Genomic DNA, 26489 nt, shown 5'->3' with positions numbered 1-26489 from the left:
GTTGAGGATTGTCGCACATCTTCTGGAAGAGTTCCAGATTTTGGCAGCATTAACCTGAAACGTACCCTCACCGTGTTTAGTCCTGACTCTGGGCACCCGTAGGAGACCACTCCCTGATCTTCTCCTTGCCCGAGATGATTTATGTGGCTCCAAAATGTCAGAGATGTACTTTGTCGACTTGTACACAAGCAGAGCTGTTTTAAAGTCTATTTTCTGAGTGACGGGAAGCCAGTGCAGAGACCTGAGTACTGGACTAATATGCTCATATTTCCTGCTTCTAGTCAGGACTCGAACAGCAGCATTCTGGATGCACTGCAGCTGTTTTACAGATCTTTTAGAGAGTCTGTTTAGAGAGCCCGGCGAGAAGACCGTTATAGTAGTCAATCCTGCTGGAGACAAAGGCATGGAATAGTCTCTCTAAATCTGGCTTAGACACTATTCCCTTTATTTTGGCAATGTTTTTAGGTGGTAAAAAGCTGATGATGTTATTGAGTTATGTGGCTGTTCAAGTTCAGATTGGGGTCCATTATTACTCCTAGATTTCTAACATGATTAGATTTTAGAGAGTCGCAAGGTGGCTAATAACACTTTCTCTTTGTTTCTGTGAGCCAAAGACAGTGATTTCTGTTTGGTCTGAGTTTAGCTGGAGAATTTTGTTTTGCATCTAAACACTGATCTGTTTGATGCAGTGACAAAGTGAATCTGCTGGACCGTGTTCACCGGCCGTCAGTGACACGTAAATCTGAGTGTCGTCTGCATAGTTGTGGTAGGACACATTGCAGCTTTGTATTAGCTGGCCTAAAGGAAGCGTATACAGATTGAATAGTAGTGGTCCCAGGATTGACCCCTTGGAAACCCCACACACAGGTCGTAACCATTTTGTCTGGAACAGTCAAAATACTGTTTTTCTTCAAATGAAATCAGATTCATGTACTAAATCGGCACTGCTTTGTGCTGAAATGTCAATTTAAAACAAATATGTGGCAGGTTTAAAGGATAATGACGTGTTTGTTGTGTAAAAGGAGCTTGATGCAGGCCGATGAGGGCGATTTAGACGTTAAACTGGTGAGAGTGTGTTATTACTTCGTCATGCCTGCATGCTTTTCAATTACGTTTGTTTGTGTGCAGTTTCCAGTCCTTTACTCCTACTTAAGCATATTGTGAATGGAGGCGTGCTTGTTTTATGGTTCTGTGTGCTTTTGTGACGCAACCCCGCTTTGCCGGGTAGACTTTGCGACTACGAAGCAGTTGCTTGTCACTCAAGGTGCCTTTAGACTACCTTTTCACTCGTACAAGCTGCTTTTCCCTATTTTACGTCATTTTTACAGGCACTTGAACTCACCATTCCCAGCGCTGGTTCACGCGAAGCCACGCCTACAAAACATTTCCATGACAACCACCGTCCCTTCAGAGTCTTCGTGACGTGCGCGCGCGTACTCAACTCATACATGCGTTCCCCTCCTTCCCCCGAGTAAAGAACGCGCTCACGTTGACTGGTAGTGTAGTTTGATGGAAGGAGGCTCAAGGAGACATTATGTGGATTTCAAAGCGCAACCATGACGCGCAGACTTCTGAAAAAGTGAGTTTTGTTTTTCAGTTAAAATGTAGACTAGGCTACTTCAACAATGTGCCGTGTTCCGTTTAATGCAACTGACGGAGCTCATCATGTTTAGCCTTTATGCTAGCTGAAGTAAACATTAGCCTGCCACTTTGTTGCAAAGTTTAGTATAGGTGTTATTCTACAATCTCAACTGACTCTGAGGAGGAGAAAAAGGAACATCTGGAGGCTTTGACCTTTGAGCCTTTGTGCAGGTGTCCTTAATGAAGTGGCAGTGTGTGGCCCTTCATCAGCAGCCTATCTTAGTGCGTGTGTCATTCTATCTGCAGGAGAGTCAGTAGGGATGCGGATCCAATGTCCCTCTCAGAGTCACTTCAATGTAGCTGGTAGATCTTGCAGACTGTAAACGTGTCAAAAATGTTTTATTCCCTCAACCGGCTCTTCTTGTTTGTGCCTTCAGATGCTGACTACACACCGATGTTGCAATTGCTGACACGCTGCCGACTTCACCATGGAAAGAGAAGGCTCCTTCAGGAAGTAAGTGCTACCGTGCCCTCTTAGCCAGCCCAGACAACCTGTCTCACGCAGTTTATGTTCAGCTTTCAACTATGGATTGGCATTGGATGGAATTATTCAGACGAGTAAGTCCTGTTGATGCAGAAATGCTGACATGCTAACGTCACACCCGGAGGAACCTCACTCCATTAATTTTTTTACTATGGATTCCATTGGCGTTTGAAGGAAGGCTCATTGATCCATTATTCGAGAAAGTAGTCACACCGATGCAGAAATAGTGGCATGCTCACTTCACCAACCCGGGTAACCTCACTCCAAACATTTGAAAAAAAAAATTACCATGTGCAACATTTGGTAAAGTAATTGCCATTTGAATCGAAAGTAGTGAAAGTAGTGGCGTTAATGTAGAAAAAATATCACGCTAACCTCACCAATTTAGGGAACCTCACTCCATTCCCTTTCAACTATGGATTGACATTTGAAAGAAGGTTCTTTAATCTGTTATTTGGCAAAGTAGTGGTGATGAGAAATAGTGGGATGCTAGCTTTACCGCCTTAGGGAACCTCACTCTATTCCCTTTGAACTATGGACTGACATTTGAAAGAAGGTTATTTGATATATTATTCGGCAAAGTAGTAGCATTGATGAGAAATCGTGGCTTGCTAACTTCACCACCAGGGAACCTCACTCCATTCACTTTCCACATACAACTACCACTTAATGAAATTCCCTTGATTCACTTTTAGGAAAGGTTAGTTGTGTTGATACAGAAATAGTGACATGCTAACTTCACCACCTTGGGAACTTCACTCCATTAACTTTAAACTCTGAGCTGGAATTTGACGGAAAGTTTCTGTTCCATTATTTGGAAAAGTGGTCCCACCAATGCAGAAATAGTGGCATGCTAACTTCACCATCCTTGGTAATTTCACTCCATCCATTTGAAAAAAATGTGGAAAAGTAAGCAGATACTGTACACAGATGTGCTAACTTTGCTAGCCTGGGGAACTTCACTTTGATTATCGATTGCCATTTGAATTGAAAGTAGTGACGTTTATGTAGAAAAAGTATCATGCTAACTTCACCACCTCGGGGAACCTCACTCCATTCCCTTTCAACTACGGATTGACATTTGAAAGAAGTTTCTTTTGAGGCATTATTTGGTGTTGATGAGAAACAGTGGCATGCTAACGTCACCGCACCAGGGAACCTCACTCCACTCTCTACCTGTCTGTCTTGTAGGTATTTACTTCACGATGCTGCAATATTTACATAAAAACAACCAAACCAAATGAAATAGTCAAACATTAATGGCATTATTCTCATTATTATTGTTGCATTATTGCTTGAAAAGAAATCAATGTTGCATGCCCAACTCTAGTAGGAGGACATGCTTCGCTACAGACCTTCCTTTTTCTGTCCCACACATTCCCGAGTGACCTCATTCGTGCTCTCATTCATGCCAAAAATCCCCATCGCCCTCCCTTGTTTACTAATTACAACTCATCCTGTCCTCTCAGCACCAAAAGAAGTCCATCTTTTTTAAGGTTGAGGCAAACTGTAAGAGCCTTCCTTCCGTACATCATGCATCCCCACACGGACCAAACAGGACATTTGTGTTACTTTTAAATTCTTCCCTCCCTCTCGGCAGCACTTGAACCTCAAAGGCTTGCTTTGTCGGGCCTGACAAAAGCTCACATGGCCACCGACTGCTACAGACTGTTAAAGTGGAGATGAGGAGGAGGAGGAGGAGGAGGAGGTGTAGGAGGAGAGGACATGCTGCTGCTGTGTCCACATCATCTAAGCGTTGATGTACTGATCATCATCTTGTCTCTTTGTGCCCTTTTGGATTTCGAGGAGTCTCCACAGCAGGTTGAGGTTGGCCGGTGGCTCATCTTCCAGCCTGACCGACCTCTCAAAGACACCTGGAGGAGGAGGAGGAATGGAGAGGGTGGTGGCGGAGGAGTGCAGCAGGGACAAAGGGACCCAGCAGAGGAGAGCTGGGGCCAATGCCACCTGGAACAGGTCGGAAATGCCACACTATGAGTTTGTTCATCTCGCTTCTTTTCATTCTGCAATCTGCCCCGAGGTGCTCCACGTCTGAATACAAGCACAAAGATGTATGCATGCTGCATGAAAAGGAACACACACAAATGGACGTGAGCATAGAAGCATCAGCGCTTCCTTGCTTGCCACCCCTTCATGCAGCTCTTTCAGCCTCTGCACATCTCTTTTTAATGTAAAACCAGCAACACAATAGGAAATATAGAACCACAAAACCATAAAACCTGTGGTCCCTCAGGTTTTTGAGCCCATGTCGTGTCATTTAGCCATGTACAAAAGAAAGACAAGCAAAATATGAAATGAAAACACCGCACGACAAACACAAAATGACTACTCACTCACCATCGAGACTGGAGTTTGTTTTCTCGAGCCAAATGAAGATAATAGCATGGTTTGATGTGCATGAGTGACAGGCACAGCGTGTTTTTACCATCCACATCGTCTTTGCCCAAAATCCCGTCTTACGTAATTGGACGGGAATGACAACAATGTCTTCAATGCCGTTGTGGAAAGTTCATGATCGTTCCTTTAAACTTTAAATCCAAAATGACGGAACAACGAAAATCCTGTCTTACACAAGTAATTGGACAGGAATAGCAACAACGTATTAATGTCTTTGTGAAAAGTTCTTGCTAGCACCTTTTATATTTTAATCCAAAATGACGGAACAATGAAAACCCAGTCTCAAATGCCATTGTAGAACGTTATATATAGTTCCTCTTTAATCCAAAATGACGGAAGAACGAATGGCAATGTCGTCAATGCTATTGTGGAAAGTTCTTGCTAGTACCTTTCGACATTAATCCAAAATGCAGGAGCAAAATCCTGTTTTTCATAAGTAATCGGATGGGAATGGCGACATCATCTTAAGTGCCATTGCAGAAAGTTATATATAGTTCCTCTTGAATCCAAAATGACGGAACAATGAATGGCAACGAATACTTAATGCCACTGGTCAACGAGGTGACGCCAGGGTAAAATAATTTGATTGTACATCATTATTAAATAAAAGAAGGCACATTATATCCGAAATGGATATGCATTTACATTTAATTGGACTAAACTGCACTTCCGATGTGACATCATGGTAATTGATGCTCATATTGTGTCCCCTCAGCATCCACAATGCAGTTGTCTCCGTGTTCCAGAAGAAGGATCTGGGAGAGAATGAGCTCTTCTCTTTGAATGAAGGCGTCAGGTAAGCTCTCACAGTTCTCATCTTATCTGTCGTCGCTGATAAAAAACAAAACAGAAAACACTCATTGGTTGCTGTGGCTTTCGTGTTCTGAGCTTGTCATTTCCTGAACGGGCTGCTGTTCAAACACTGGAGCCTACCCAACGCTGATTCCATCATGCATGTACAGTGTGTGCCCATAATGTGTGCTTTTACAGGCAGCTGCTAAAGACAGAGCTGGGCTCTTTCTTCACCGAGTACCTTCAGAATCAGCTGCTCACCAAAGGCATGGTCATACTGCGGGACAAAATCCGCTTTTATGAAGGTAACGCATACCTGCCTCAATCCCTACAGCGGTAAGTCATTAACTCAAGTTTGAGATTAACTTGCTTTATTGCCCAACATGACAATCTGAAGACTTTTATCTCAGCATTGCCTCTCCAAGTTAATGCTTCAACTGTAAGACCACGCAGCACTTTTCATCTGATGTACAAATAAAGTTTTTCAGCTATTAGCTTCTCAAGCGACAATACTGTAGAAGTGAATATACTTAAAATTCAGTAGCTTATACCACAATACCACCAACACGCTCCACACAATTATCTTGCTACTCAGTTATTTGGACAATAATGGCTGTGTGTTGACTCCCTCTCAATGGATAGCAAACCTATACTGTTATCCAAGCTGTACACGGACTACTCTAAAGCAGGGGTCGCCAAACCGCCGATCGCGATCGACCAGTTCATCTCTCGGTCTCCAAAATGTTGATATTCATTTCTAAGATATGATACAACTGCTTTGCTGAAATGTCAGCGGCTGTGTTGTGGTGTCAAAAGTGTGACCTTTCTTTGAAGCACACAGGAAGTGATGCCCTTCAATCACGTTGCGCGGCGTCCATGTTTTTCTTTTTTTCCTATGCGGCCCATGTTTGTTGTGACAGGTCAGAAGTTGTTGGACTCTCTGGCCGACACGTGGGACTTCTTCTTCTGTGATGTTTTGTCCATGCTGCAGGCCATCTTCTATCCAGTGCAGGTTGGACACCAACTTTATCACTGCACAAGTTGTGAGCATATTTTATAATACTTGTGTGTGTGTGTGTGTGTGTGTGTATGAGCAGGGGAAAGAGCCATCGGTGCGTCAGCTGGCACTGCTCCACTTTAGGAACATCATAACCCTTAACCTGAAGCTGGACGAGGCTCTGGCACGACCTCGAGCACGAGTGCCGCCCTCCATCATACAGATGCTCCTCATACTTCAGGTGCACACACACGAAACTATACAGTCTGCAGGAGGGAGCGGCAGATGGTTTTCTTGCAAAGGGGGTCTCACAGGAAGTCGTCTCAGCGTGAACAGTCTTCCCATGACCTCCTCCCCGGCTGCTAGCAGCCAACTATAAGTTTTGTTCTTGGTTTTATTTCCTGCATTTGGACTCTGCGGCTGCTTTTACGTGAAAGAAAAGCATTAGCAGATTTCATCATTCTTTCATCTGCAAGTTGTTACCCTTGGTTGAGTCGGCATGACGCCCATGCGGTTTGTTGCTCTAATGTGGCTTTGACTCATGCCCCTTCTGCTCTTATGAGGAGTGGTCCATGTGTCTCCCTGAAGCCATTACAACAAATGTTCTCTTGCTAACACCACAATGTGTTGGTTGCAGGGCGTCCACGAGTCCAAAGGTGTCACAGATGACTACCTGCGTCTGGAGTCTCTCATTCAGAAGGTGGTCTCTCCATACCTTGGCACCCATGGATTATATTCCACAGATGGTTCGTCCAATCAGCACTGTTCTTCCTGTCTGTTAGGTATGAAGTCAACATTGAGCATTCGTCTAGTTGTCTGTTAATTGTTACCCAAAAACGTTTCTTGCCAGAAAAGCGTCTTCAGCGTTCCAGGCTGTCCAAATCTGGTAACCCCCCTACCGTGAAGAACCCGGTGGTGCGCTCAAAAAGCTACAACGTTCCCATGCTGACCCCTGTCGTGGAGAATGACGTGGACTCGACAGCAGGTGGGGGCGCTGGTATCAGACGCCACTCTGTGTCGGAGATGACTTCCTGCGTGGAGGAGAGCCCCCCCGTGGCTGAATCCAGCATTAAGCACTCGGGTAGGACACTTTTGACACGTCAAGTAAACGCATGTAAACTAATCCACTTCCTGTCTTCCACACAGGTACCTCAAGTCAGAACCCCCAGGTCCAGCAACCCTCCCCTCCAAGTGATTACACACACTGTATGGACTCTCTGGTGTCAGACTCCCCCGTGTGCTCCAGAGTTCTGGCGCAGGACACAAGCTCAGGCTCCAGCCCGTCGTCCAGTCCGGAGATCACCGCGGAACTCCGCATCCCGGAATCTCTGGACTCTGAGCCTGAGCACGACGGCATCTTTCTGGACTTCTCCAAAGCCTGCGCTGGAGGTGCAACACACAGCAGTATAGATTGACAGGTGACAATCCAGTACCTTTTTAGCTTATTTAGTCAAATGAACCATCAGTTTAATCAGCAGGTACCCCAGCATGAATGAGGTTAAAATGTTGATAATACAGTAGCAATAAAGCATATAGCTTACAATGAATAGCAAGAAAACCTTGCAAACACTGCCACCTAGTGTTCACCCCTATACCTGCATATTGTAATAGCCCCACCTTCAAACATGCTGACTGATTATAATGAAGAAGCACTTAGACAATTAAAGCAGTTTATTCTAAATGCAGCAAATGGCATTCAAATCTAATTAATTGAAAGAAAAGTTTAAGTAATGCAGCAGTCTTACATTCTGGTTAGAGATTTCAGTCTTATACTAACGATGTACAGCAGAAATGATGAAAAACATTTGTGAAGCCGAACCCAGCTCAGCTTTACCTGCGATCGGCGTAAAAGTCTACATTTTAAATATATTTTCTATATATGTATGTCATGTAACAACCAGGCCAAGTATTCATGATGTCACTAACAGCCACAGTCAGTGGAAGACGTTCCCGTCACGTGACGTCAGCAGGCGAGACTCTCCGTGCTGCAACGTGAAGAAGGATTCCGGTTTCAGCTCGTTCTCCTCCAGAGCTTCTTGGAGGCGACGCGGCGGCTCCAGATAGTGCTGGGTAAAGGACAAAAGTGGCTTCAGTTTTTGGTTTCCAGCTTCTCCACCTTTCTCGGCATACAAATACTCATGCAGCTTAGCAAACAAAGGCCCTTTTGTTGGGAACATAATGGTGATGGTATACATAGTTTTACCTCATAGGCCAGAGCAAAAGTCCCCCAGTGAATAGCCAGTGAGTGTTTGGCCTGAATGTCCATGTGGATCTGCACCGCCTCCTTTGGGTCTACATGCTGCCCTTTCATCACATCCCTACAACAAACACCACCATTATTCTTCAGCAAAGTCCTAACATGTAGGAGGCATGAGTAGATGTTCACCTGGGAAGATACGCTCCAATGGGGATTGCCGCCAAGTCAAACGGTCCAAAACGTCGACCGATCTCCTTGAAGGCCGGGCAGTAGCCAGTATCGCCAGCGAAGAAGAAGCGGTGATCTGGACCCAGTACAGCCCAGCTGGCCCATAAGGACTGAAAAAAGATGGATGACATGTTTAGCGGGCATTGTTAAATCAAAGACAAGATAAGTAAGCCACCGTGTTGTCGTCCACGGCACTGCGTTTGCTCCAGTGCTGGGAGGGCGTGCACACAAACGTGACATCATCGTGAGCCGGCACGCAGTTCTCCTCCCACCAGTCCAGCTCCATCACGTTCTCACAGCCCGCCTTGGACAGCCAGTCCATCAAGCCGAGGGGCACGAACCTACAGACACTCCTGGTAAGCGGCGTTTGAAGCCATTTTAGAGAATACCAGCATGGTGCACGTACCAGCGTAGCTCCCCTCCAAAGCGTGTGTTAAGGCTGGCCACTGTTCCAGCATCAAGATGATCGTAGTGGGAATGACTGATGACCACAGCGTCGATCCGGGGCAACTGGAGAACCAGACCCAGTTTAAATAAAGCACATAGATGTTGTTTGAAAAGCAAGCACACCTGTTGCACGCTACAAGGTGGGCCTCTGTATCTTTTAGGACCCATGAACTGGAACGGTGACGCCCTCTGGCTGAAAATGGGATCTGTCAGAATATTCAACCCGTCCAGTTCCACCAGAACTGAGGCGTGACCCAGCCAGGTGACCCTCAGACCTGGACCGGAGAGGGAAAGGTCCGGGTTCTGGACAAAGTACGGCTCCATCACCGGTAGCTCGTTGTCAAGGGCCTGGAATGAGGCGAAGCATAGGCGTAATAATCACTTTGCCCACCAGGAAGTGCTGACTCGTGACGACGCACCTCTTTACTAGTTGGGATATTGCTGTGGTTCTTGTCCAGTAACAAGAACCGGAGCAGGGTGGAGTAGGAGGGGAAGCACCATGTGGGCCAGGGGTTGGTGAAGCGGCCATGTTTGTCTCGACAGGACTTTGTCACATCTTCCTGTAAACAAAAATACAATGATGCTCCCTTCTATTTATTTAACTATATACAGGTATGTACTGTATTCATGACTGATGACCTCAATGCGGTAGTCCAGTCGGAAGCTCTTGCGTGAGGACCGGCAAGAGCTGCTCCTCCTCTGGGCTTGAGGACCCGCCTCTCTGCCCTCTGCCCCCCTCAGCACGCCACCATCCTGCAAATGTAAATAAACAATGGCAACCATTTTGGTGACGCACTGTAGTTCATTTCACGCCTTTGGTACCTCCACTAGGCCTGTTCTCTCCTCCGGGGCTCCGCTGTCTGAAGATAACGACTTTTCCATGGGCTCACCTCCACATCTGGCATGGACAAACACCAACTTTTACAATATTTTATTCAAATGCAGACAGGAGGAGGATAACAGCATCACAGTGTTACTGTGTAACGCTTTGTATGTGAGATAGAATGGGGTCAAATTAATCCAGTCTTGTAAAATGCACAACTGGAAGCAGATGTTAGGAGGTGCATGCCACTCTTCCTAAATGTTTACTTGAAGGACAACTGGACGTAAAGTTGTCTACAGTGTGGTCCAACAGTGTGAGAAGATGGATGGTCCATTCATTTTGATCAGGGGCATCCTCCTTACTGCAGTGGTGCGTTCACTACACACACTATATTTGTGTGATTCTCCGACAACAACGGCGGCCTGTGGTTGAGAACCAAAACAAAGGTGTGCAGTGTGTGCAGCCATTTGTGGCTCGACGTGCTAAATGACAAAAAAAGCACTAGAGTTGGCAGACATCTCTGTCTGTCCTCGAAATGTATTTGCGAGTTTATAAATAGTGTCGTTTCTCTGCAGCACAGACCACTCTCGATGAAAGGTGCAGGTTATAAATAGGACTTAGTTTCCGTGTAGCATTAGTAAATTAAGCTAAAAAATATCAAACAAGTTAAAACGAGATGATTTGGTTACTAGCAGCGATAGCAGTAACATCGTACTAACGCCCCCTCCCCACAAACATTATAGGTATCGTACAATATACCTGAACAGTGAACGCAACAGCTAGCAAGAAAACATGTTAGCCAAACAACCGTGCTACTAAGAGATATTGCTAACTCTACGACTCTTGTTTAGCAGATTTCAAAATAAACTTTAGCTGGCTAAGTCATGAAATAAGAGAAATTACCGTCAAAGACGTCGCTCACAAGCTAAAGAAAGGTTTTTGCAGTCGAGTGGCAGGCGGAAGGTGAAAGTCATTGGTCAACGTAGGGGATTGGTGACGTCAGCCTAAACGTCACTGGGGCACATGATCACAGTTCGTCAATTAGCACTTTAATTACAGCAACAGAAAACGCACTAGCTCGTTACATTTTCATTATAAATATTAATTACAGGACACTGGATACTTGCGTTTTAATTGTATGTGCATTTCATAGAATTACATTTATAGATTAATGCAAATTTTGCAGAATAAAAATACATAAATATGTGGTTGCTGTAAATAAATAAATAAAACATGTCTGCATTAGACATATTGATATTTATATGTCATCTGTGCAGAATATAAAATTTAGAAGTTTCTTACATTATTACATATAGTGATTTTCTTTTGGGTTTTTTTCCATGACTGAAGAAGAAAAGAGTTCATCCCCATCATGAGTGATTTGGGTCAGTGGGGGAGGAGGGAGACTCCACATCTGTTCCACACTGCTGGTGTGTATATTTGTGTGTGTGCGCGCGCACAACCGAGTCGGTCTCTTAAGTGTTATTAATCTAAAGTACCCCCAGTGCTTCCTGCTGCATGATTGCATTACAACTACTGTTTATATTTCTGTGTGAGCCGATGTGAGACATGTCTGTGTGTGTGTGCGCGCGCGCGCTTGCGTGTGTACTCATGAGATATAATTATTGAAAAGCATTTATTGAGTATAATAAGTGTAGATTCTGCTTAATTTGTATGAGCCTGTGATATTTAATTTAAGATAATTTGTGCCCCTTCAGCGAAAGTACAAATTCAAAGCATAATTTGAGCTTTTTGCATAGGTAGAGATAGTTAAACATTTATTGTGCCTAAATTCTCTTACTAATGTAAGCAAATCAGCACTGTAGTCTGCACTACTTTATTTGACCACTAGAGGCCCCTATCTGTTAAATTAAAACCTTGAAACAGTGAAACCTCTATGGAATGTGATGATTGATCCGTAACAATCATACTATGTCATTTCCAACACACAGGAAGTGGGAGAAAAGGTAGAAAGGCAGTGGATCAAAGAAAAAGATGGAGAGAGACGTTAGAGAGAGTAGAGGGAAAGGGGGAATGGAGGGAGGAGGGGTTTGGTAATCCTGCCTGGATTAAGAGAGAGAGAGAGAGAGAGAGAGAGAGAGAGAGGAAGTCCCAACATCCCTCTCTCACTCACTCTCCATCCTGTACATTTCCCTCCAATCATCAGTATGTGGACGACAGTGGGTTCAAAAAGACAAGTTGGACACCCCCGAAAGATGAAGGAGGGGAGTGTTTGAATGATGGGAAGCTGTGGACATGAAGATGGAAGTCTTAAGAGGATGGTTGTTAGGGCTGCTGGTGTGGAGATGTGAACTTTCACATCTTGATATCTGGATTTATTGTATTTTTTAAGCATGATGTCATGGATTCTACAGACAAACTTTGCATCTCTTAAACAGGTCCAGGACCTTTGCAGGCTCCCTGTATGTCAGCATGGCTCATTTCACGCTTTGGTATGTCACATCAAGCCTTTACCGGCTCTCCGGACTTGAACAGAAGTGATGTTTGGACTTCTTAAAGAAGGCAAGTTGGCAAACAAGGAGGAACTGGTGAATTTACAGTTTTATCATAAAAGCACAGTCAAGATGCTGTACTTGTTGGTGTGTTTTGTACTCTGAAATAAAACCCCCTCACGTGATGCAGAGATGGACGTCGGCGATGCTGGACCACGGCACAGAAGTGGGCCACGGCGAGGGACGCTGATGATGTTCTCGTGGATTATCCTGTGCTGCAGCTCTCTGTGGCTGGTGGTGGACGGCCAGATAAAGATCTCACCGGAGACGTGAGTTACTTTTCATCCGTTCAATACTAAGATAGAGTTGTTTTTTTTTATTTTTATCATTTCTGGCCTTTTTTTTTGCCATTTAGTCAAAGCCACAGTACCTTTGAACCACCTGAGATTATTATAGCATCAATGACAGCCAAATTCCATGAAATATTGTCTAAAGATCAACCTTTACCAATCAAATAATGCTGACATTTGATTGTATTGTTGTTTATTTAACAATATGTTGTTGTTTGCAGTACTTTTGGACCACGTGAGGCCGTTATTGCATCAATAACAGCCAAATTCCATGTAATATGGTCTAAAAGTCAACCTTTATGAAGCAAGTCATGTTTGCTTTTGATTGTATTGTGGTTTATATAACTATATGTTGGTATTTACAGTACGTTTGGACCACCTGAGGCCGTTATAGTGTCAATAACAGCCAAATTACATGTAATATACTCTAAAAATCAACCTTTACAAAGCAAATAATGCTTGCTTTTGATTATATTGTGGTTTATTTTGTTAAAATAAAATATAAGTGTATAATAAATATGTTGTTATTTGCAGTACTTTTGGACCACCTGAGACCATTGTAGCATCAGTAACTCAATCAACTCTGCTTCTTCCTACTCCTTTTCAGACATGTTGAATTGTGCAACCGTAGTGCTTATGTTTGAAATAAACTAAGCCATTATAGCCTCGGTAGCTCAAATTAGACATAATAGCGTTTAAAAATCAGCCTTTATAAAGCAAACCGTGCTTACTATTGTTTGTATTGTGGTTTCATTTGATTTCTTTGCAGTGGTCAGAGCTGTTTCTAATATTTTGGTGCCTTTATTAGCTGCTCAAGAGTGTCAAAATAGTGTGATGCAGCACACAATAATAAAAGAAAGCGTCAACTCATTCCTCCTCATTGGTGGATTACTACTACTCATTGTCACATTTACTATCCAAAGCATCGTGATCCAACACTGCATGAATGAATGCTTATTTTTATTTTGGAATAAACGTATGATCTCCAGCAGGCCGAGCGGTGACAAAGCTCGGGCTGGCTCCCCATTGGCCGAACCATCTGTCGCATCCTGTCTGTTAGGCAGAATTACATCCCAAAAAAAAAAAGAAACATCAGAGAGCGGTGAATAAGTCGGCGACCTGGCGGGCAGCATTGACTGTCACCTTCAGCCGTAATCTCTCTTAAGCTGACCTCTGAAACATGAGCGGCCGCGACTTTTCACGGCAGCTTACTCATCGGACACCTGCACATTACAAGATAGTAATTCTTAGTTTGAAGTAACACCAGTATAAAATCAACCCACACTAAGTCTGATGATGTGATCATGTGATTTGTGGAGGTTCTATGTTGTGCGTTTGTTGTGTTGCAGGGTGCAAAAGTGGGCTGTGTCCTTCGGCAAAGAGATAGCCGCCCTCTCCACCAAATACTCGGGAGCGAAATTGCTACAAAAAGTAAGAAACGTCTCACGACGTACAGGAGACAGATTGACAGATGAATATATGGATAGTCATTGATTTTTGCAGGAAACTCTTCCGCTTTTGCTGCAGCAGCCGCACAGGACAATAGACATGCAACACAAAATAAACCATGCTAAAAGATTTTCATTAATGGAAATTCTTTTTTTTAAATCTATAGATGGCAATATTGTTATTATTATATCATTATATTTTATACATACTGACGATTTTTAAAAATTCATATAATAAATAAATAATACAGTATGTGGTTTTTTTGCGTCATTTAGGCATGTGTACCTAATATTAATAATAATTATAATATGCTTTTGTACAGCACGTTTTTAGACACTTTCATCTTATGACCTTGATTTTTGCAAGTAATTGCTTGCTGTTGTTGGGTTTTGCCACTGCACAGTACAATAGACGTGCAACATAAACAATGCTAAAATATTATAAGTAATAGAAGATACATGTAAAAAAAATATACTGTATATATAAATAAAATGTCTTTCTTATATATCTGTATATTAAACATTTTTATGATTTTAAACATTCCATGAAATGATTTCAATGTTCTCGTAGGCAGCACAAGTCGATTAGGCAGGTCTAGCAAATAATAATAAATAATAATAATACATTGCTTAGACAATTATACAAATAATACATTTTTTGGATAATTTCATCTTATTAGATTGATAGATAGGTAGTCACCGCAAATGTTGATTGGGCAGGTGTACATAATAATAATAATAATAATACATTTTTAGACAAAGCATTTCTAGACATTCTACAAGAAGCGATGAGGATAAAAATGAACAATAAGTAGTAATATTGAAGGTGTTTGTGTGTACCACTAATTCACTGTCATTGTTTTGCTTTAGCAATACATGCACTGTTTTTGTGTGCGTGTGTGAGTGTCTTTTAGTAATTAGGCTACACGGCGCATGCCACCCTGTAGAACCCCCCCCCCAGCAGGCCTGTTCACCATCTGCCAACCATGCTAACTCATCTTATCCTCATCACATGATTTAATTTTGAAAGAAATATAAGGACGTGGAGGGCGTGCTGAAGATTGAGGAAGTGGACGGCGAGGAGCTAGTGAAAAAGTTTGCAGAGGAGATGGAAGAGATGCTCGGGAGGAAGATGAAATCTGTCAAGGTGCTACGACACATCAGTAATGATTTCGTCATAAGAGTGTGCACCATCACTAACTACATGATAATAAAATGGTACAGTGTGTCGCAACCAGTCAACCAGCTGTTTTCTTTATTATAGAGGCTAGCAGAAGCAGCCGAGGATGCTGATCTGTACCACGAGTACAATGACACGCTGGAGGTACGCAACCATTGGCATCATTTCATTAGGGACACTCCGTTCGCTAGATCTGCCCATATGAAGATAACTACAATGTAGAATGGGAACTATTTAGTAGAGGCAGTTGCATACTATCCTCATTTCATCACCCCTTCATAGATGGCCTGAAATGTACCATTAAGGTCCATTCATTATTTACTGAGAGGTAAATGTTTCAAAAAATACCCTGAAAATTGTCCAGATCTGCACCAAAATTGAATCAGTAAATAATAGTTTTTGTATGTATGAATGTATTTTTTTATTTGATTTGTTTATTTTTAATTAAATCTAAAAAAGGAACTTTATCCTCACCAAAATTGAATGGGTACTTACTTTATTTATTAATTATGTTATTACAAGTATGTGATATTTTGGTGGTGGCTTGTATGACGATGACACCCTCTTTGATTGATGAGCCCAGTGGCGCCCCTAGTGGTAGAAATGTGTATGTAGCATAAGTGTAATATTGCACTACAGTATAATGGGAGTCAAATTCCCTAAAGGACAAATGTTCCCACCCCCTTGAGCGAGTCTTCGTTCAACGCTGCTTGCAGCTTTATCCAAAGTCTCCAAGGGACATACACAGCCCCTGAACAGGTTGATATTTTTCCTTTTTTGCAAATTGAACAGTTCAGTCGTACAAACAAAACAATAATGTTCACAAACAAAATAATAGACTGCAAGAAAATACCCCTGACAAAATATTAGAACCACCTCTCAGTATGATGCAGAGCAGTTCTACACTAATGCACACTAAACACACCAAAAAGCATCATGGTCATCTTTATAAAGGCAGAATTGTTGGTACAACTCTTGGCGCTGTCCCTTTTCTTCCTCACCAGTTTGAATACTACAACTCCATGTTGATCAACGTGGTGGACGAGGACGGCAATGCGCTGCCTCTTGGAGGAGAATTCCCGCTGGAGGCCAACGAGCACTTCAGCAAACTGCCCGTCAACACGCAGCAAAGCAACATCCAAGTCCCTACCAACGTCTACAACAGAGGTAGAACGCCATCAACTTGTTAAATCCACAAGGTCATCATTTCACTCTTGCTTGTAGATCCAGATATCCTCAATGGGGCGTACATGTCGGAGGCTCTCAATGACGTGTTCATAGACAACTTCCAAAAAGATCCCACGCTTACCTGGCAGTACTTTGGCAGCTCTACTGGCTTCTTCAGGCTCTACCCGGGTACGACGTCAACATTTAGCAACCAAAGCAGAAACACGGACCGCTTAGCTTGCAGTTGCGACTGGTGATGACTCAGTTGTGTGTCTGTGTGCATATGTGTCTGAAGGTAATTAGCAAGGATTGGTGCCACACGTCCTCATCCATCAATCCATCACTTCATCGTATAGCCAACCAGCAGATTTTCCATGGAAGTGCTGTGACAGCTTTGCTCTTTTTTTTGCAGGAATCCAGTGGATCCCAGACGAAAACGGGGTGGTCACGTTCGACTGCAGAAACAGGAACTGGTAAAGCCATCTTTCATGCAAAATATCTGCCTTTAAAAGTGCCACTTTTTACCCTTAGGGCCCAAAATGGTCCCTTTTTTTTCCACTTTAACTCCATCAAATCCTTTCATAACTAAAATAAAATACAAATAATACGAAATAATAATAAAATAAAAGTTTGAAATGATTTTTTAAAGTATATATTTTTCTGTATAATGTCCTTTTTTTCACAAGAAGCCCAATTTTTGTGGGAAAGATATGCATTTTTGTCCCCCCAATAACAATTCTATAAATATTCAACTCTATGCAACGAAAATGACATTATTTTTGCTCATAAATCACAATTGTTCTCGTAAAATTGCGACTTTTTCCTCGTTAGAATCTGACTTTTTTTTCTTGTAATAGTTGACTTTGTTCTTGTAAAATTACATCTGTTTTTTTTCCATTTTGGTTGTTTTTTTAGCAACTATTTCAACTCCCTTTTTGTAAATGTTGTTATGTTCTTCATCATGACTTTTTTCCTATAACATATTGGTTACGAGAACTTTGTTGTTGTGTTTGTCGCTCATAATATCACAACTTTAAAAAAGTAGCGTCTTTTCATCAAATGTAATTTTGAATGATTCTCGTAAAATGATGACTTTTAATGTTAGATTACAACTTTTTTTTCATGATATTTTGACTTTATTCTTCTGTTTTTGTTGCTGCTGCTTTTTTGTTTTGTTTTGTTTTCCTGTTGAATTATATTTTAGAATGTGCCGCGGGCGAATAAAAAAAACATCCGTGGGCCGCACTTTGGACACCCGTCCTACACAATTATACTTCACAAACATTACATTGTGCAGGTGTACCTAATGTTGTGTCCAATGTGGGTTTAGTCAAAAGTTTGGAGACGCCTTCTCCTATGTTTGACTGGTACTGCATTTTAGTGATTTAGCCCAACTAAAGCAATGTGGTGATCCGTATAAGACGGAATCACATTCCAGGAATGCCGTCTGGTCCCTCAGACGGTGCATCCACGAAGTCGGAAATCAAACAAACAGATTATGGACCTGGAAAGTTGCCTGGGAGCAGCTGCTGCCCCCGGGTGAATCTCATTTATGTCAACAAGCCCGCAATTAGAGATAAAGGAGGGGATTGGAAGGATGAACTGTTAATGAATGTCATTATGTGTGGTGTTTTTACTCAGGTACATCCAGGCTGCCACCTCCCCTAAAGACGTGGTCATTGTGGTGGACGTGAGCGGGAGCATGAAGGGGCTCCGACTCACCATAGCCAAACACACCATCAACACTATACTGGACACGCTGGGAGAGAACGACTTTGTCAACATCATCGCTGTAAGTCCTTGTTGTTGCAGCCCGGCTGGAGCAAATAGTAAAAATAACGCCTCCTGTTTTGGGTCTTCGCCAGTATAGCGACTATGTCCGCTACGTGGAACCGTGCTTCAAGGGAACTTTGGTGCAAGCTGATCTGGATAACAGAGAGGTACAAAGAAAACACACACACACACACGCACGCACGCACGCACACACGGCTAATTCATTTACTTAACCTCTCATTAAAGGTAAGCTGTCATTTCCTAATGCCATGAGGATAAAGATTATGTTGTCCAGGCTCCATTATTATAGTATTTCCATGTACTTCCTGTCTGGCTTCATCTGTCAGTGTGTACTTGCTCTTTGCTTTCTTGTTCATCTGCTGTCTTGTTCTTCTTATCCTGCAAAGCCTGCCCGTGTGTGTGCGTGCGCGCGTGTATGTGTGTGCTTTTGTTTGTTATGTGCCGGATGCATGCCCTACTTTTTCCCCCCCATCACTACATCACAACATAAGAGATCAGGTGAGGTGACGGTGCTGCCGCTACTAGTTTTTAAGCATGTCACATGACCAGCCAGGATGCTGGACGATTGGCTGGATTCCTAGCAGTGTCCTCCTACAGATGTTGGCTGACACGCTTACGTGTCAACTCATACGCACACACAAATGAAATGAAATGAAATGAGTAGATCCAGTATGATGCAGTGCACCTTCCACCTGCTGTACAACCACAATCATAAACATTGTTAAAACTGAGCATTATTTATAGCTTATTTTGATGCTGTCTTGTATTGGATCCGTGTACCTGATGAAGTGTCCAGGCGGTGTATTTTGGGTTTATTGTAGTGTTGTTTAATCCAGATTATCTGTCGGTGTTGTAATTAGTCAGGGAGCCAGGGAGCCATGCTAATCCCTCCTCTGCACCCCCCCAACACACACACACACACACACACATTTGCTTCTGTATTCATTCTTCAGCATTTCAAGCTCCTGATTGACGAGCTCCACGTGAAAGGCGAGGGCAAAGTGAAGAATGCAATGAAGGAGTCGTTCAAGATCCTCAATGAGGTTGGCCTTTAATAAAGAAGGTAAATTGTTGATGCAATGAATGCGTTGTGGATGAAAATGTGTATGCGTGTGTGTGTTGTCAGGCTGCAGCGCTGGGCCAGGGCAGCCTGTGCAACCAGGCCATCATGCTGATCACAGACGGCGCCATGGAGGACTTCCAGGACGTTTTCGAAGAGTTCAACTGGCCAGAACGGCGGGTATGACGCACATACCAGCACGCGCAATAAGCATACTATATATACACGCCTGATCAAAATATTAAGACCAGTTGAAAAATTGCAAAAATTGCACTGTTGGATCTTAAGGAGTATCTAAGTAGAGCTTCAAAATGCAAAAAGGAGAAATGGGAGTGAAACAAAAACACATCTGAGTAAGCAATTTATTGCACACATGCATTAAGGTGAAATAGGCGGTTTAAAGTTTAAGATCACAGCCTTTAAAAGCCAAAATCTTGGCAAAAATGTGGATTCAATGTGATTTTCTGTCAGGTATTCACACTGACATGGTCTCTTGATGGCAAAGGCAAAAAAGCTTTCTGTCTTTGAATGTGGTGGGATTGTTGAGCTGCATAAGCAAGGCCTCTCGCAGCGCGCCACTGCTGCTGAGGTTGGACGCAGAAAGACAGTCATTCCAAACTTTTTCAAACATCCTGAGGCACTTGGAACAATTGCAGTCCACGGACTGCATCTGCGACAGAAGCTTAAGAAGAAAAAACGTCTTCAAAGGCCTCGTCTCCTTTAACACCACAAAATTGCCAGTTTGGAATTTGCAGGTGAGCATCAAACATGGGACATTGAAGGGCGGAAGAAAGTCAAAGAAGGCTCATTACTGAGTCCTTTTTTTGAATGTTTTAGGGGGATTTCGGTGTTTTTTTGAGCTATGGTCTTAAACTTTTGATCAGTTGATGAACAGCCAACTACACTTTAACGCTTGTTTGAAATAAATTGCTCACTCCAAATTTTTTTTCTCTCTCTCTCTCTCTCTCTCTCTCTCTCTGTCTCTCTTTCTCCCATTTCATCTTTTCACATTTTGAAGCTCTACTTAGAACCCCGGTTAAGATCCAACAGTGGATGTACATGTTTACATGCCTCTAACTGTAATTCACTGTCATCCCAGGTTCGAGTGTTCACTTATCTGATTGGACGAGAGATGACGTTTGCTGAAAATGTCAAATGGATTGCCTGCAACAACAAAGGTAATGACAATGGAATGAATTAGCCTAGAGATGCATTGTATTGGTAGCCACGCACGATGGAATATTAGGGCTGCACTTAAAATATATACCGTATGCTGTATAAACACATTTCTAGAGTTAGAACATTATAGTTCGAATTGCAAGAAAATAAACGATAACTAGAATAAGTTGTAATTTAATGAGAATAAACACTACGCAAATAAAGTCATAATTGTATGTACGAATAAAGTCCTAATATTACAATAAAATAGTTTTAGGTTTACACAAATAAAGTCATGATCTTACAAGAAAAAGTGAAAAATAATAGTACAAGAAAAAAGTCAGAATTGTATAAAAATTAAGCTGAAAAGTCAAAATATAAATAAATAAATAATTTATATAAAAGCATATTATTAGGAAAAAGTTTCGATAATTTTAAGATGAAAAAGTTTAAGAATTCAATAAAAAATGTATAATGTTATGAGAAAATGTAATTGTATTACAAAAAAGAAAGCAAAATAGGAGAAAAAAAATTGTAACAAACACGAGTTTGTGTGGAAATTTGTACAATCAGTAGCTAAAATTATGACGCTATTTCATAATATTGTTTCTTTCCTTTTTGTGAATTGATTTCCCTTTCATTGTGCCCTTAACTCATCCAATACCAAAGACGTGTTTATACGTTAAATTGTTATTTTGATATAAAAACAAACCTGTTTTGTGTTGTTTATGTTGGTATAGTTGTTTAGATATTTCAGCTGTCACAAAAGCAAAAAAAAATTTGTGTCAAAGTGAAAGTTTCGCTTGAAATGTATCTTTTCACAAAAAGCTGTTTTCTCCCTTTTCTTGTTGGGAACTGATATTTTCCTGAAACTGCTGATTACTAAAGAATGGAAAAAGTAGAAACAAACTTTTTTTTTTCCTGAGGAAAGACAGAAGTCTGATCTTTCTTTTGGTAGGTTCCGTGTTTTTATGTCCATGTGTGCCTTGAAAGATCAGTCAAAATTGTCTAAAATGACGGGTACCGAAGGGGTTGTCTTTTGAAAAACGTCTGGGATCGAATGAGTTAATTGTCCTTCATACTCAGGTAGTGACATATGGGAGTGAGAGAAAAAAGCGCTGCCCTCTTGTGAATAACATGGGATTACAGCCGATAAGACGAAAAACTAATCACTTTATACCCTGCTGGGAGTCTGTGAAAACCTCTGATTAAATAGCAGATTATCAGCACAGATATACTGTAAACACAGCCTTGGCTAACAGATGTGCTCGCTTCTGTTCAGCCAAATACAAAAAGGCCTTCAATTCAAACCGGAGTGAGGAAGTCAGCATTGGAAGCAGGTAGTGCTTAATAAATAGAACATCTCAGCAGGTATCCCATTGACGTCATCCCCTTGTACAACAAGAAGCCCAAAACTGCTCAGCCTTTTGGGGATTACAGTGTTTGATGTCTGATAATAGGTTTACTGCACCAGAATGCCAAAAACCAAAATGAAAATATTCCATTTGAATGTGATTGCTCGTGTTGTGTTTGTGTCGCAGGTTACTACACGCATGTTTCCACGCTGGCCGACGTGCAAGAAAATGTCATGGAGTACCTGCACGTTCTCAGCAGGCCCATGGTCATCAACCACGACCATGACATCATCTGGACGGAGGCCTACATGGACAGTGTGGTACGTCACGGCTGTTTTGGAAAGCATTCCCACTCATCAAATCCCCTGGAAACCCCATGAAATCATTTAGAGACGGTTTAGCAATGAATTCGAGCATTTCTTTGGCATTTTTAGAACTTTATGAGCCCACTCAACTTTAAACCAGACCCCTGAGGCTAGCAAACCGTGGCTAACAATAGCATGCTTGCAAGAAGCCACTAACGAGCTGAATAAAAAGTTAATTTTACTAAAATGTGTCATTTCAACTGATAAAAGTCTTCTGTGGAAATGATGACATGTTTTTTTTGTGCCATTTGTAGTTTATACTATAGTACTTTTATACTTTATTACTATGCCACTACCTTTTTAGCCGCCATTTTTCATTCATTCATTTGTGTTTTCCTTTCACCCCCAGTTACCAAGCACTAAAGAGGTACAGTAATCAGTCATGATGATAGACGTTTTTAAATGTGAATGCAACATTTTAATGTAGCTTAGCATCTATAGTTAGCTTAGCCTCTAGTTAACATAGCCCTCCAGCTAACATAGCGTCTTTTCCGATCACAATAAAGCCATTTCAATAGCAAAGACAACACCAAAAAGCACTACTACGACACCTAGTAGGTGTATTTGTTATAAATTTAGCTTAATTTTCATGTCGCAGTTGTTCAACAGTCAGGCTCAGAGTTTGCTCCTGATGACCTCGGTGGCCATGCCGGTGTTCAGCAAGAAAAAAGAGACGGTAGGGAAGCTGTTTGTCAAACACCCAGTGTGAGTTGAAACAGTGGGTGAATTTATTATTGCCTCTTGTAGTTGTCTCATGGAATTTTGCTGGGAGTGGTCGGCACGGACGTCGCGCTGAGAGAACTGATGAGATTAGCGCCAAGATACAAGGTTAAAACGCCGCCATTTAACTGCGCTACCTCCAGTATCAACGTGCAGTTTATGATGATTATTTTGTCTCTTTTTAGCTGGGTGTCCACGGTTACGCCTTCCTCATCACAAACAACGGATACATCCTGTCTCATCCGGACCTCCGGCCTCTGGTAAACATTACGTTTGGTTTAACGATGCCAATTCAATTAAAAAAGGTAAAACAACATGTTTTTAATGTTTTTGTGTATGTGTCAGTACAAAGAGGGGAAGAAGCTGAAGCCCAAACCCAATTATAACAGCGTGGACTTGTCCGAGGTGGAATGGGAGGACATGGAGGAGAAGGTGAGCGCTGATGTTCATCCTTCTGAGAGCAGCGGTTCACGACCGGAAGGGTTACACTCATTTTTGCCCATGACTGTGTGTGATCTGGCAGCTGAGGACGGCTATGGTCAAAGGAGAAACCGGTACATTGTCCTTAGACGTGAGAACTTCAGTGGACAAAGGAGTGAGTAGGCTTTTTTTTTTTTGTAACTTTATGGGCCAAAAATGCTATATACATCTGTTTTATTTTTTTTCCAATGACTGAATGACAGCATTTCTCATCATCATTCAGGGAGCCCCTACACTCTTACTTGTACCTTCCATCCACCTCCAGAAGATGCCTTGTGGGGCACACTATGGCCGTCGATCCACCAGTTAGGTTTACTTTGTACATTTAGTTTCTCTCTTTTGAACAGAAACGAGTGATGTTCCTGAAGAACGATTACTTCTACACCAGCATCAATGAGACACCTTTCAGGTTGGACTGCATGTTTTGTTTGATGTTTTGCTCATTTGTCGACCAATTTATTGTATTTGTCCGTCTGTCAGTCTTGGCATAGTGCTAACAAGAGGAAACGGACAGTATATATTCATTGGCAACGTCTCCGTTGAAGAAGGTAAGCCTTCCTCTTCTCTTTCATTTCTCTTTTTACTCCATCCGTTGCTACATTTTTGTTGATTGTGCAGGTCTTCATGATTTAATAGCACCTGATTTGACCATAGCCAGTGAATGGTGAGTAGAAAGTCAGTACTAGCGGGACATTACTACCAGCCGTTAGTCTATTGCAGCATCTCTAAAACCCTGCAGGACGTACTGTGAGACGGACATCGACCCGGCGCATCGTAAATTGAGCCAGCTGCAGGCTGTGGTCCGATACCTGACAGGCAAAGAACCAGACCTGGAGTGTAAGTCAGGACTTTTTGGTGTTTAATTAGCTGCGTCCTGATACGATGTAGTTATTGGTCTGCAGGTGACGTGCAGCTCTTGCAGCAAACCCTTTTTGACGCGGTGGTGACTGCGCCCATGGAAGCTTACTGGACAGCCCTCATGCTCAACCCAGGCGGGTGAATAGTCGCCCAAATGCATGACTGTACGTTTAAATATTAGCTCCTGATAATATTTCTATATCTGTTTTGTGTCCTAGTATGGATGAGGGCATGGAAACAGCGTTCCTGGGCACCCGCTCGGGTCTGATGAGGTTCCAACGATACAGTGGCATTGAAAAGAGAGTTGGCAAGTGAGTAAGGAAAACAACTTTTAGTCACAAAATCCTGCTAATACTCCACAATGGAACATTGCAATAAAATTGTGAAACGCCGCCTTCTAGTGGATGCTCATATATTTACTTCTAAATGTAAAAGAGGCTTGACTGTCAGTCGTTTGGTGCTGTACAGTATTGCTCATAAAATAATGAAATAAATCATGCAGCATTAGATAGGTACTTTATTGGTATTTAATAGAATTCGCAGAAGATCACAGCACTTCCTACTTCGTTTCCCCGTCGTATCGCCATTAAATCAGAATGCGCTACATGGACAGCCCACATGGACAGTGTGGTATGTGGCCATGTGGGAAAGCAGTAGTAGTCCATGCAGCTATAAACAAATACCAGGCTGTGGTTAACTCATTCAATACCAAAAACGTAGTTATACCTTTTTATAAACCCGAACGCCCGATCCCAGCAGCGTTTTTTTGAAGAATGGCTGGGATTGAATGAGTTAAGAAGCCAACAAGCTTACTATGAAATCTGTTTTGTACTATAGTACAACATGTGTAACTTATATTGGGCTTGAGTTGCCCTCATGTCTCCACTAGAGGGCCTACTTGCATGACGTCTAGCTTCTTGCTATGCAGAAATTCATCACGCAGAGATACATCAGCCAGCATGATAGTCCTATCATTTTCTGCGTGTCTTCCAGGTCCTTCCTGACGTCCACGGACAAGGAGAACATGTTCACCCTGGACCACTTCCCGCTGTGGTACCGCCGGGCAGCCGAATACCCTGCTAAACAGTTTCTGTACTACATGCCCCGGCAGGAGACCAGAGGTAAGGGACAGAACACACACACGCGCACACACAAAGATTTGTGTCTGTGGTTAAACGCAGTGTGTTGTGTCCAGACATGTTCAGGGACTATGACGCAGACTATAGCGCCACCTTGAGCGCAGAGGAGATGGAACGCCGAGCGGAAGAGGGAGGGAGAGTGCAGGGGGAGGAAGAGGAGGTGGAGGAGGAGGAGGGTAGAGGAAAACTGTTACTTGGCATGCTGCCGCTTGGGTTTCCTCAACTTTGCATAGCATGACCCCTTGTTTTTTTAAATCTTTCTTATGTCTTTAAAGCCTCATTTTTAGTTGATTTATTTACGGCATGGACATAAACGTTCATAGAAGCAACCTCCTCTCCTCTCTTGGGAAGCCTGCAGGTTCTTTTACATGCAGGGTGCTACATGATGTCACCTATACAGGGACTGGACACATTTAAGCATACTTAAAATTCAACATAAGGACAGCAAACACTGTTTATTTCATTGTAGTGGATGCACGCATATACAGTATGTTTGCAATGCATACATGAGTACGCATCATTCATCACTGTGTAGTGTAGTGCAATATACTGTTTTTAATATTGTGTTTTTTCTCTCCTCTCACCAAAAATGAGCATTCTTGTCCTTCTAAAGGCAGAACATTTTTAATAGGATATCTTTATGTTGTGAAAGTGTACCTATTGTTGTGATAGTGATAACGTGCACTCATTTGTGTGTTTGTGCTGCTCTTCTTCCAGCTGGCAGGATCGTGATCGCCACCACTGCCATCACTGTGACAGTGGGCAAGAAAACAGCCATCGCTGGAGGTAGAGTAGGACACCAAAACTTCTTTTTTTTTTTTTAAAGGGATTTAAAAGAAATAATTCCTCTTTCTTGCAAATTTGTTGTCACACATTCATTGTTTATGTCGGCTTGCTTGGTCTTGCGTTGGTTTATTTAGGACGCAAGGTCACAAGCA

The 26489-nt window shown here is 42.4% G+C and overlaps 3 protein-coding genes across 21 annotated transcripts in view; 2 read left to right on the top strand and 1 right to left on the bottom strand.

Moving 5' to 3' along the window:
* The first annotated feature begins 1437 nt into the window (after positions 1-1437).
* LOC129194954 (proline-rich protein 5-like) lies at positions 1438-11288 on the top strand. Of its 5 annotated transcripts, XM_054800555.1 has the most exons (11): positions 1438-1579; positions 2019-2096; positions 3924-4099; positions 5256-5336; positions 5531-5637; positions 6253-6344; positions 6430-6570; positions 6967-7111; positions 7180-7410; positions 7476-7747; positions 9814-11285. In XM_054800555.1, the coding sequence occupies exons 2-10, from the start codon at positions 2070-2072 to the stop codon at positions 7742-7744; spliced, it is 1269 nt and encodes a 422-aa protein (XP_054656530.1). In that variant the 5' UTR covers positions 1438-1579; positions 2019-2069; the 3' UTR covers positions 7745-7747; positions 9814-11285. The 5 variants fall into 5 exon arrangements, with proteins under 5 accessions (XP_054656530.1, XP_054656533.1, XP_054656531.1 ...); XM_054800558.1 differs by having other exon boundaries at positions 2019-2095; positions 3932-4099; positions 6967-7075; positions 7476-11288; XM_054800556.1 differs by having other exon boundaries at positions 2019-2095; positions 3932-4099; positions 7476-11288.
* On the bottom strand, positions 7811-11023 carry napepld (N-acyl phosphatidylethanolamine phospholipase D). 2 transcript variants are annotated; one of them, XM_054800561.1, is made up of 10 exons: positions 10928-11023; positions 10024-10099; positions 9841-9954; positions 9621-9761; positions 9325-9549; positions 9161-9264; positions 8930-9095; positions 8716-8864; positions 8533-8647; positions 7819-8395 (listed from the first exon to the last, which is right to left on the bottom strand). In XM_054800561.1, exons 2-10 carry the CDS (start codon positions 10081-10083, stop codon positions 8264-8266), a joined length of 1206 nt encoding a protein of 401 aa, XP_054656536.1. In that variant the 5' UTR covers positions 10084-10099; positions 10928-11023; the 3' UTR covers positions 7819-8263. The 2 variants fall into 2 exon arrangements, with proteins under 2 accessions (XP_054656534.1, XP_054656536.1); XM_054800559.1 differs by having other exon boundaries at positions 7811-8395; positions 9161-9549.
* Positions 11289-11374: 86 nt separating the features above from the next.
* cacna2d4a (calcium channel, voltage-dependent, alpha 2/delta subunit 4a) overlaps positions 11375-26489 on the top strand; it is a 57434-nt gene continuing 42319 nt past the window's right edge. For 4 of the 14 annotated variants that reach the window (XR_008573835.1, XR_008573836.1, XR_008573838.1 and 1 more), the window contains exons 1-28: positions 12141-12547; positions 12668-12806; positions 14177-14258; positions 15306-15422; positions 15540-15599; positions 16460-16622; positions 16680-16811; positions 17035-17095; positions 18264-18414; positions 18488-18562; positions 19370-19459; positions 19543-19656; positions 20495-20654; positions 22176-22309; positions 22704-22721; positions 22953-23030; positions 23102-23182; positions 23260-23334; positions 23420-23506; positions 23598-23669; positions 23902-23963; positions 24035-24102; positions 24173-24218; positions 24294-24391; positions 24457-24550; positions 24631-24723; positions 25406-25533; positions 26269-26337. Coding sequence is in view for 10 of the 14 variants with exons in the window: in XM_054800546.1 (XP_054656521.1) it covers positions 12526-12547; positions 12668-12806; positions 14177-14258; positions 15306-15422; positions 15540-15599; positions 16460-16622; positions 16680-16811; positions 17035-17095; positions 18264-18414; positions 18488-18562; positions 19370-19459; positions 19543-19656; positions 20495-20654; positions 22176-22309; positions 22704-22721; positions 22953-23030; positions 23102-23182; positions 23260-23334; positions 23420-23506; positions 23598-23669; positions 23902-23963; positions 24035-24102; positions 24173-24218; positions 24294-24391; positions 24457-24550; positions 24631-24723; positions 25406-25533; positions 26269-26337 (2569 nt within the window). In the remaining 4 variants the exon portion in view is untranslated. Of the gene's footprint in view, positions 11455-12139; positions 12574-12667; positions 12807-14176; positions 14259-15305; positions 15423-15539; positions 15600-16459; positions 16623-16679; positions 16812-17034; positions 17096-18263; positions 18415-18487; positions 18563-19369; positions 19460-19542; positions 19657-20494; positions 20655-22175; positions 22310-22703; positions 22722-22952; positions 23031-23101; positions 23183-23259; positions 23335-23419; positions 23507-23597; positions 23670-23901; positions 23964-24034; positions 24103-24172; positions 24219-24293; positions 24392-24456; positions 24551-24630; positions 24724-25405; positions 25534-25607; positions 26173-26268; positions 26338-26489 lie in introns of those variants that run through there. The other 10 variants (XR_008573834.1, XM_054800551.1, XM_054800550.1 and 7 more) reach the window with 8 other exon arrangements.

The sequence above is a fragment of the Dunckerocampus dactyliophorus genome, chromosome 15 (assembly GCF_027744805.1).
Source record: "Dunckerocampus dactyliophorus isolate RoL2022-P2 chromosome 15, RoL_Ddac_1.1, whole genome shotgun sequence".
Taxonomy (NCBI): Eukaryota; Metazoa; Chordata; class Actinopteri; order Syngnathiformes; family Syngnathidae; genus Dunckerocampus; species Dunckerocampus dactyliophorus.
The sequence above is the reverse complement of the archived record's forward strand: the minus strand, read 5'-3'. Positions and strand labels throughout refer to the sequence as shown.